At 35.8% G+C, this 12162-nt stretch overlaps 1 protein-coding gene across 6 annotated transcripts in view; it reads right to left on the bottom strand.

The window, feature by feature from the left end:
- LOC105380596 (myotubularin-related protein 4) overlaps nucleotides 1-12162 on the bottom strand; it is an 81354-nt gene that overhangs the window by 26670 nt on the left and 42522 nt on the right. For 5 of the 6 annotated variants that reach the window (XM_048626448.1, XM_048626450.1, XM_048626453.1 and 2 more), the window contains exon 2: nucleotides 9257-9649. The exons of the other annotated variant lie outside the window; for it this stretch is intronic. In XM_048626448.1, coding sequence (XP_048482405.1) covers nucleotides 9257-9403 — 147 coding nt within the window. In that variant the 5' untranslated portion in view covers nucleotides 9404-9649. The remainder of the gene's footprint in view (nucleotides 1-9256; nucleotides 9650-12162) is intronic. 6 annotated transcript variants of the gene reach the window in all.

Below are 12162 nucleotides of genomic sequence, written 5' to 3'. Positions count from 1 at the left end.
CGAAAATATTAAAACAACATAAATAACCAATCAAAAGGTAAAAATGTCTATAACTGTGTTAAAGATAATGAAAGTCATACCAAAACTATCGTTGATCAAGTGAAGCCGGCCTCTAAGCCAATACTAATCTAAGGGTGCGTTGCACCATTTAACTTTAACTATTACCAATGTCACATCGTCTGTCAAAGCATCGGTTAAGCGAAAAATTGGTTGCACCATTCAACTATGGTTAAAATTACGTCATAACTTTAACGATAACCATAACCACCCCATGTTGGCTGGTTACGGTTAAAGTTAAAGTCAGGTAGCTGTCAAACCCGTTGTATAACCTCAAAGTAACAGTATTACGTACAAATATTAATATTCAATAATTCTTATCATGTCGCTTCTACGTGAAATAGTGCTTGAAACAAGTTCCTCAGAAATTGAGATTGAGGTGGAGTAAGTACGGAACTTACGAAATATGAAGAGAAAGGTGTACTTTCAGAGAACTGATAGATTCGCAGGTTCCAGGTCTCAAAAATGTGGCTCGTGTGTTGGCTTTAAAACTAGAACCTTTCTTACTGCCTCCAACGACGAAGTAAGTGCACCTATTATTATGTTGTAGGTGTAATGATCATCTTCACCACCAAATAAGCGTCCACTTCTAGCCATGGGCTCTTCCAAGGAGCGAAACAATACTGTGCCCTCGGCCTTCCTTATCCAGCCACTACCGGCTACCTGCCGGTTGCCGGTCCAGCGCAGCAATCTAATATCAAAGTAACCTACGTAACTCTTTAATTGAATAACCTTGTTTTCAGAAATTTTGCAATCACTCAAATACAGAAATATATCAATGAAAATAAGGACAGAACTAAGAAGAGTGCAGCCCATTATTGTGGCTACGGCATAGCTGCATAATATATTATGTAAACAAAATAGAGACCCTGTGCTGTACCACCAGCTAGGTTTTTTATGATGATTCATCATCTGATGAAGAGGAACCTGTCTATGCAGTTAACAGGAATGATGAGCATAATCGAAGGATGTCAATAAATAATTATTTTAATAGATTACATCGTTAGTTTTTATTTCAACTTGTTAAGAATTTATTAATAAGACAATTAATAATAAAGGCTTCTATTCTATTCTATTCTCTGGGGGTGTAAGTACCTGCACCTGGCTCTCTCGAATGGAACCTTTGTGCATATCCCCAAGGTCTAAACTGCCTTCCAAAGCTTGGACCATTTGGCCACCACGCTGGTACACTGCGGGTTGGTGGGTTCACATATCTAGATGTGCTAAATCTAGATATGCAGGTTACCTCACGATGTTTTCCTCACCGTAAGAGCGATGGTATACATTGAACTTATGTTAAAAGAACTCATTGGTACATGTCAGCGCCGGGATCGGACCCGCATCTCTGGCGTGAGAAGCGGGCGCTTACCCGACTGAGCTACCACCGCTCTTAATAAAGGCTGATTAGAGTCTACTTTGTCGCGGGTTTTATTGATGATAATCTTTTGGTCAATATTTGGAGGAACAACAGACTTAGTTCCTATGACATGTTGACTTTGAGTGCTTTGACAGAGAATGACGGCTACAATGTACTCTGTGACGGCTTCAGTCCGACAGCTAGATTTGGTATTGCCTTACATAAAAACGTTTCCCACAATAACTTTGGGGATAATTATGTCTCAAACGAATAGCAACCCTAATAACATTAACAATGACCGACGATTTGATGGTGCAACACGTTACAGTAAAATATTAACTGTAACGACTCTGTCATTGCTAAGTTTAACCTTAACTATTACGATAACCGGGATGTTGATGCAACCCACCCTAAGCCAATACTAATATTGGTTGAACACATCGTCAAGCACCTGTCACAAATGTTAACTGGTAAAGTACCATTCGAGTTTTTGCCGGGAGAAAGCCAAGTCGCAGTATACTTGTCGTACTAGAGAAGCATCCGTCTCGTTGGAAATTCTTCTCAAGGCTGTTCGGTGACTTTTACAAACGAATTGACATTCCGCAATAGGAAACTAATCGATTCAACACCTGTTTTTTCGCTATTGGACACGAGTGTTTTAATTAATGTCAAATGCTAATAAAACATTTGGCTTGGCTCACTTCACGTCTACTTAAAATCCTCGGATGCAGTAAAATAATTTTGAATCTGATAAAGAATGATGTCCACGTTCATATAATTAATGTTTACGACGTAAATGCACCGCTACAACCCTAGCAACATTGTATAAATTGCAAAACATTATGTTTTTCAAACATTTGTTTAGTCTGCATTCACTTGTGTTTGCCCCTATGCTCTTGAGAATAATATTCAGTTGTTTTAAAACATTTGTGTATATCTTGGTGCAGGGTTTTAAGTTATCCAGTTAAAGTACATAAAGTGTTGAGGAACGCTACCCGGGGTCGTCACAGCTATGAAACAATTAGCTACTCTCTAGCTATCAATAGATCTAAAGGAATTTATCCTCGGCACAGAATAATAAGTACTTTCTTTAATTACCTCGACTGGCATTCCTGCGTAATGATGTAATCACACTCCGCTTGGGGCATTAACTTCACAGCCTAGCGTTACGCATTACATTTTCTCACTGTTCAGCCTCTACCCCTCACGAAACTAGGGTGATTTTGGCGTAACCAATCTGCACAATTCGGTTGGGTTTACTATTACGGTTTCAAAGTGTAGTGAATTCCTTGAAACGACTTTGAGCTTTAAGTTGTTGACTTAGAAGTTTGAGTTAAAAATGTTTAGACGCAATATGAATCATAGGCTGTATCAGTGAATTTATTTATAGAAAACTGGTATCCGTTGCGTGGCAGGACCCGCGCAGATTGCGAGATCGTGTAACTGCAGTTATGCATTGAGGCGGTCGAGGTATTTAGATCTATACATCTATTTTATTAGATACACTAAGATTTTGTGGTTGGTGTAATATGAGTGTGTTATCCATTTAAATGGCTTCTGATATTTTATGTCGTTGCGTTACTTAGTGACGATAACAAATGCAATTTTATCGACTAAAAGCATTACACAAACATGTAAACATCTAATATACCTGCTAGTACACAAACAATAGCTGGCTGCGACCCTTACAAGGACAATGGTAATAACTTTGCAGATTCTGAACACAAAGATGATCATAACTCTGAATCAGAAGTCAGGGATAATGTAACTGATCATCATATATCTGCCAAGCATAAAGAAAGACACCCGCTTCGTTCAAGCGTGGGTGACATCACAAAGCATTAAATTTATAACAAAATTGTTTAGTCTTTGTGTGTATTAAACTTCCTTAACGAAATTTAAATGATTCCAGGCTTCTGTAGATGAGATGTGATTATTTTATATTATTAGACTATAAAGCTCAAAATCCTTTGAATGCATGGAAATTAAGTTTGTCGCGAACATGAAGCAGACCTAACCATGTTTGGGACAGGCCAATGAACAGAATTTTTGCACAAACAAAGGAGCCAACGACCTCTTATTGCTTTTTGTTATGGAAACTAATGTAGACCAAAAAAGTGTCTGTGCACCTACGTTTTTAACTAAAATAGGGAGGTTCCAAATTTTAGTAAGTTTACATATTAAAAAACGTATTTTATGTGAATTTTCACAAGGGCGTATTTATTTTAAAGGACTCTCAAATAGTGTAACATCTAGAATTGCTTCACTTTCAGTTAAAGTTCATTATTTACAGTTTACATTATGACCACTTTAGTATTCCTTGTTAAATTAAACGACGTACTCAATATAATAGCTTGGTGTATAGGTAACTTAACTGTATCGCGGATTGCACAATTTCGACGATGTCGTGCATCGCTCCTTAGGTATGTGACTCAACCTCAACTATACATAACACAGTGTCTACCCTCATCATAAAGACCTAAGAACTAGATAAGTTTTCACAAAAAAATACAATTTAATGCGTAACCAAATGAGACACTAAAAAAACTCGGCATAGATAAAAACACCCAACCTGAATACTAATTGTGTTACAAACCAGTCTTTGTGGCTTAACTGCTATAGATATTTGAACGTTTCACGAATTGTAATTTGGTTTTTTTTGGCAAAGGTATTCAACTCCTGGATTCATTGACCTTTTACAATTACGCATTAAGATTATACTTGTTTTAAAAAACCTGTTTTGTAACACATATTGGGTTTGGGCAAAGTCCTCATTGTGATGTTATGTAAGAGTTTTATTTTGATGAGATCCTAATAAAATACAACTCCCCTCCCCTCCCCTCTCAGTGACTATGTATCACCTTTATTGGAATATAATGACTTGGTTTTCGCGGACATGCGTCTTAAAAGATAAATATGATAAATACTTTAGTACACTTGACCCTATTTGATCATCAAAAATCCTTCCACCCTAACGTTGTCTTGAAAAATCGCTTTACGCGATAACACCGCTATTTTTGTATCTATGTGTTAGTATATAAACTGTAACTTCTGTTCTTGAGTGTGTAACATAAAGAATATTCTATCTTTGTATCGGTGGGCGCTGGGCGCAGTAAACAGTGATTGTTCAAAACCCCGGGTTTTCTAAGCCAAGTTGACAAGGGATGGTTAATCTTGAAATTCAAGTTAATAAACAGAAGCATAGTTACAGTAACGATGCATCGGATGATAATTTAAATAACATTGTACAAATAAAGAGAAAAAGCTAAGCAACAGATCAAAGGAAAGAACTGCATCAGCAGTGGCTTTACCGACCATTAAAGGTTTAAAATTAGAAACACCAACGCCGTTCACTGCGTTCGACGGCCGTCAAAGACGTCATCCTACTCATAAGCTGTAGGTACTCATGTAAATACTTGCGCTACTAAAGTAACAAGTTTAATGATGCAAACACCCTGTCGTGGTACCTATTAACTATTCCAAAGGAGACAAAGAACTATAAAAACCATATAGATAGGTAAACTCAAGATATTGAACACTAAAATACTATTTTAAAAATACAAGTAATAAAAACTTTAGAAGTAAAACAAACTAGACAAGTTTTTTTAAACAAAAACATACGCGACCATTTCTGGCACATGATGTTGAGTACACTACGAAGTTAGCTTTATTATGGTTTGGTTTGGCTTTAGGAAGGTCATTAACCCTGATTTATTTGGTGAGGCCAAAAAAACGGACGATGTTAAGTTTGTGAGGACCTCTCGCTCGTTCACCAAACATATTGAAGATCCTTGTCTGGGAATGTATGTGTTAGTAAATCCGGTAGTTTTAATAGGTTCACTCGTAAAAGATTCGTTGGAGTTGAAACTTTAGAGGCACTTAAAATGGAAAGTTCGGCGTTTTAATGTAAACACATGTCGAGCATTCTAAAAGGTTTGAAAAGAATGCGTTTAATGACATGTGGTAAGAGGAAAATTCTGGAAATTTTGATGAACAGAAACAAAAATTAACAGATTGGGATTCCAAGACTATCTAAACATAAAATCCATTCATTACAATACATCTTCAGTCATATTTGAGTAGGCTAACACTTCTTCTGGCATATATTTACTAGACGAAGTAAGAAAAACAAAACCCAGGTAAACAACAGCAATAAGCCGATATTTCTCATATCTTATGTCCTAACACCGTAGGTATAGATAGACATGAGACAGGCTCAATAAACGCACAAGTCATGAATTCGAAGAATAGACTATGAATGGAAAGCTGTTCTAAGAATAGACAAGGACGTTAGAAGTTCCGATGCATGCCACAGTGGCACTACTATTACTGGCCTAGCTACAGTAGTGTTGCAAACTTTGCTGTAGTAAAAACCAATAGAAACTTGCAAACAAAAATAAATTACGTACGGCTGTTACGTCGAAAATTTTATAACGTTTTTATAAACCATTCTTGCCAATACCACAGAGCGCAAAATACCAGGAAGCCATAAACCTACAGAAGCACGTGATTGCGTACTCATGAATGAAGTGTTTAGACAAGGACGTTGAGGGCTCTGCGCGCCTGGTACCGTTGCTTAATTGCGGAAACGTTCTGTGGGACGTGTTCAGGCGAGCCCACATCGTGCTTGCGTAATGCTATGACTCAATGATGCTGCGTGGGCTAGTACACCGGCCTGCAGTGTGGGCCGTCATTTTGAAACAAATCCTTTGATAGCATCGACTGGGTTTATTTGGAGCGATTGTTGCACAGGATTTGATGACGTATACTCATATCCTAGAGAACTTTTCTAAAAAAAATTCATACACATAGGTAATGTTGCTGATCCGTTCAAAACTGACTCTAGCTAGGATCACGAAGTCACACCGTATATCATTGCTGGATTTTTAAATATGGATACATACTTAACACATGTTACGCTTCTAGGCTAACCAAACAAAACACAATGAATGAATGAAGCCGGTGTGAAGAGTTTATCAGATAATCAGCCAGTCATTCAACTCTAGCCCTATGCATTTCAGGGCAACGCTATAGACCTTATTCCGTTGGCATAAAGATAACAAAATATGTACCAACAGCAATTTAGTCGTCAATATTGAATGGCCATTCAAGGATTGTGAAGTCCTTTACAATTCATTGAGCATTTGTGTTTGAGCTAGTTTTGTAGATATTTGACAGAATGTATCGTATGACTGTAACAGATATCAAGAAATACCCTATAACACTCGCCGTAATTTATTTTATTATAATTTTAAACTCATTTGAATGTTAATGTACTGTGTTAATTGAAATAAAACATCACTGTAACTAAGCCACCATTCTTAAAATTATTAATCAAATTATTATTGTTACAAGCGTCCCAAGTAACATTTCATTCGAGCTTAGGTTGTAAGAAATGCCTTTAGGTTTTATAAGGGTTGTGAAAAGGTTAATGCTTTGCTATCTGGTCATATTGAGTACTTGAGAATGATTAATAAGTCCTAAAACCAATTGTTTATTAATACAACCTTGGAGCTGCTGATAAGAGTTTAAATTAACGTTATTTTAACTTGTATTTCAAGAGCATATAGTTCTAGGATCTTATAGTTGTCGTAGACTCCTGATAAAGTTCTAGAAAAGCTAGCATTTATGCTAAAGTGAGAGCTTAAGGTTAAATTTTTAACCTCGATACAACCATAAAGTTATGGAATGTCGAAATCACTAATAAGTAATTTTTAAAACCTATTTCAAACCTTTAGGCTGATGAGAGTTGTCTAGGCAAACAAATTAGGACTACTTGGTGAAAACCAAAAGCATTAAGCACTGGCTATGAGCTAAAGGCATGATTCAAGTCTTTCAAGAATATTTTAAAGCTTTAGAGGCATCTTCAAAATATGTTTAATGCTTTTTAGTAATTTCCTAACGGCCGCCATATTTTTTCAATGAAATAAAAAAAAACTTAGCATAAAGATACATTTTAATTAATTAGGGGAAAATTCAGTAGCGTTTGCTATACTATTCCAAATATATGTGTTTTTATATAGGCAGTACTTTAATTTCTAATATAACTTTACACCAAACATATTTTTTTTTCTATTTTTTTTAATTAAAATATCTTCAAATTTATTATTTACAAAAGGCCCGTCACTTATACAGAACTATTATCCTAAAGTATCACGATAAAGTGCTAGTCGCACAAGTTTTTCATATTTCCTACCTTCAGCCTAACTACTTACTGTATTTTTTATTAATACAACACTTACAAGTAAGCCATTTTGAATCTTGGAAAGTGTCAGGTAATGGCGCCATTTATTATAATTATTATAAAATCCTACACAGAAACATTTTAAGACCCGAGAGTCCTGGGAAAGGCATTACAAATATCCATCAAATATGTTTCAAGTTATAGTAGAGTTACACCCAGGACTAATTTAGAACTTAAAAGCTGTCTTCCAAGGTTATGTTAACGTTAAATTAAGGTTGTGAAGGTTATATTTAGGTTCTGTGTAATTAGATCAAAAGGTTCTGGGTTTGAGCTATAGGTTTTGCTGTAGCTCTCAGAAAGGTTCTAAAACGTGGGCCCTTTTTGCACTCAGGAGGTAAATATAAGGTTAATATAACATTATTGAGCCTTCTAAGACTTACGAGTAGATTTCCATACAAAGGTTCTAGAACCTTTTCAAAACCTTTCTAAAACTAAAAATGTTACTTGGGGTGGCCCCTTTTTTTCTTCATTTCTCGCCCGCTTCTGGGTCAAAAAGGTTGGGTAAGGTCGTATGTGCTTGTACAACGAGATTAAATTTTCGATACGGTGTTTTACCAAGAAGCTCTTTTTATTGAGTTTGACATCTCAAAAATCTTATGTGAGAAGTACTACTTGGGAATAAATTCAATTAGGTACATGATAGATTTCATATGTACATATACCTTATTATAATCATCATCATTTTCGTTAACGTTGCCCACTTCCCAATTAATAAATTGAATATAGGTAACTGGTGATTTACTTAACTTTATTATGTAATCATGTGTTAGTTAAAATTGATATAAGCTTGTTGGTACATAAAATCAAATTCATCACCACACTGCTTATTGCAATATTTATTTATTTACATTATAAATATACCACATTCTACGCTCCTAGAAGGAAACATTTATATGCAAGCCTTTTAAGAGACAGGAAATTCCTATAAACCACACCATCCTAAGACCGAAAATCCCATGACAATCATTCTCATGATGATATGATACTACAGACAGACTGCAGATGTTACAATACAAATACAACTGACTGCTAACCCTAAGGTAGAATATTGCTTATTCCATGGAGTTACAGTTGAAAATACCTCGATAGTTATAAGAATAGATGCATTATCTTGGAATGAGTCACGTTTTAATGCAATCAACCGTTTTATATCAAGGTTTGTGAGGGTCTCGTATTCATTCATTAGTTGGGCTTTGTCAGACATGAAGGGACATTTTCTGAGTCTTATTTTTTAATAACGAAACCATTACATTGGCATAGATTAATATATATATTTTTTAAATATTGATGCTTATGATTACTTTACTGCACATTGCACAAATTATTGTACAATACTCAATACTGTATCAATTTAGAAAATGCAGCAATTAGTTGTGTTTTAAAAAAGGAAAAATTTGGAAAAAAATGCTCTAAATATATTTTTTTCGTTTGAAAGACAAAGGACCCTTTCTGAAAGGAGAGTTTCCGAGAGTTATAAATACTTTAGTGACGTTCTTAAAACATTCCATATTTTTTCGCTTAAGCCTTTGCAGTTGGAAAAGAAAGTCGAAAGTACCAGGAGCCCAAAAAAGGCGCGGAGGTATCCACAAATAACAAACCTTGTCGTAGAGCGGGGACGGCGGTCGCGGCGGATACTTGGAGTGCATACGCGCGCCAGCGCCGCAGCCCTGCGCGGCCGCCGGCTCATCCTCAGGATAATAAAGATGCACGAAGTCTTCCGTGTCCAAAAACGTATTGATCAGCATACTCACACCACACACCACCACTAGTCCACTTTACAAAAACTACGTAAAAAAACTAATAATATAAATAAACACTTAACGACCAGTCTAACGATCAGACTTTTATTCTTCTAACACTAGATTTTTCAGTCACGTGGAAGCACACCATCGGAAATGCAATGTTCTCGTCTTGTAACGTTCCATTATTAACATGATTGTTTTCTATGTAAATAACACACTATTTGCATGGGGATCGCATAGTTGTTTTAGCTGAAAGTGAAAATATCGTGAGGACAGGTGCAAAAGGCGCGGCTGGTGTAATACGGTGCTGGCAAACGAAAAACAAACGATTTTTTTTTTTGGGGCCTTTTGTTTAGTTGCAGTTCAGTGAAATCTTTCATTGTCTGGTCGTATCAGATGGAGATAATTTACGTCACAAGAACGTAAGCACAAAATTCACGGCTCAAAACAAAGTAGAGAGAGATGCTTTTTCGCGGTGGTAGCTCAGTCGGGTGAGCGCCCGCTTCTCAATCAAGAGATGCGGGTTCGAATCCCGGCGCTGACATGTACCAATGAGTTCTTTTAACTTAAGTACAATGTATACCATCGCTCTTACGGTGAAGGAAAACATCGTGAGGAAACCTACATATCTAGATTTAGCACATCAATCTAGATATGTGAACCCACCAATCCGCATTGGACCAGCGTGGTGGGAAATGGTCCAAGCTTAGGAAGGCAGTTTAGACCTTGGGGATATGCACAAAGGTTCCATTCGAGAGAGCCAGGTGCAGGTACTTACACCCCCACAGAGAATAGAATAGAATAGAATAGAATAGAATAGAGATGCTTTTTGTTGAAATTAATAAGGCTACCAGTTGTTAACTGCTTTTGTTCTTGTGTCAAATAAAGACATCAGAATTAATTAAAATAATGGGGACAATGTTGATAAGAGTGAATGGTTTCATTTCTTGGATATTATACCTATACCTACATAATTTAATGAATTATCTTTTAAAGGATAATCCATGAATTGATGAGCGTAGAAAAACTATTTCGCTGAGTCATGTTTAAATACATTTTATGATCCCACAAGCACGTTCGTCCATCTGGCGTATTGTATCCCCACCACATATAGTAAATCATATATCTGACTAGTTTATTATGTGGAAAACTAATTTGATATATAAAATAGAATAGTGAACCCATATTTGTTGGTAAATCACAAATATTTAAATTACGGGAAATAAAATCAACATTGCCCAGCAGTGGGACACAAGTATGGCTACTTTAAAAAAAAAACTGATTTAAACATAGATGCGGACTCGGCTATACCGACCGAGTTAAAGAAACTAACAGGATTTCAACATGACAATACGTACAGTAACACGAGTGAATGTTATCACAACAAACGCACAAGACAAAGTCCGTCGATGCATTGTCAGTTATTGTAATAGGTGAAGGAGTTTATTTACCCCGACGACATTATGTGCAACTATCATCACTATTTAAAGTGTAACAGGAAACACTAAGTCAAAGTATTTATAGAATATTTTGGAAATAGGTAGGACATAACAAAATCAAATAAAACCTGTCGAATACAAGTAAGTATAACTTAACGACCAACATTAAAATTTAAGACACTCTTCTTCCTGTGAAGAAACAAAAGACTTCTAAATCAATTCATACCATCATCCGGCCAGCCAGACAGAATTTAATGACTTCAATTTGTGTTATTATTATGAATGACGAATACTTTCAAACCTTGTTGTTAATAATGAAACAGACAAGTAAATCATAGATGTACATGTTTAAGAAATTAAATCAACAAATATAATTGATGATATAGACAGAATGAAAAAAAAAGATTTTTACTAACGTAAAACGGATTAAATATAATCTAGACGAGATTATGGGCTAATAATAGCAAGAGAGCGGAGTAAATATTGGATGGATCCTATAAATAAATTCAGAAGCACGGATGCTACATGTGACAAAAGTGACAATAACATAAACACATGTGAAGGTGATAGGTTAATCGTATCGCATACAGTTTCAAGTGTTATCGCGGAGTGCCCCTAGCGCGACAGTGTGGCATGTTGGCTAAAAACAGTTTTATGTAAGTAGGTCGGTATTGCCGTATTAATATTCAATACCCGCGGATATTTGGACTCTATATCAATGTAAAGATATCTTTCATTTCAAATATTTAAAACAAAATTAACAGATCTTATTCGAAATCAATCTAATAAAATATTGATGTATCAAAAAGACATGATATATTAAAATTGCAAAAAAAAATATTACTAGGTTATTAACTAAACTGCACGTGTGGTACCTATAAAATTATTAATGCTTATCAAATAGGCAATAAGTTTACCTATCAATAGATTAGGTATGCAAGTGCAGTTTTATTATTGTTGCTAAGGTAAGTATTAAATAAAATATGAATGCACATGCGATATAATAAAATAAAATGAAGATAAACACACACACGGAGACTTGTAAATTGTAATGGGATATCTGAGAAAAACGCTTGCATACGAAAGTTATGTTTATTTTTCAATTGGTGGCGCTAGTAATGCTTCCATGAACCTAAAAAAACATGCCAAAAATGTACCAGGGCGGCACAGTCGTCAAGAAGTTAAAATGCAATGAACAACACACGAGTAGGCGCTGAGTGACCGCATTCTTCGCAATGCCGACTGCGCGGAAAGTGGAGCAAGCATCCGTTTACTGCCTCTTGTATTGATTGCATAGTTTTTTCTACTACAAGTCGTGACATT

Source organism: Plutella xylostella, chromosome 16 (genome assembly GCF_932276165.1).
Source record: "Plutella xylostella chromosome 16, ilPluXylo3.1, whole genome shotgun sequence".
In the NCBI taxonomy this organism is placed as follows: domain Eukaryota; kingdom Metazoa; phylum Arthropoda; class Insecta; order Lepidoptera; family Plutellidae; genus Plutella; species Plutella xylostella.
Note: the sequence above shows the minus strand (reverse complement) of the source record. Positions and strands in the feature narration are given on the sequence as shown.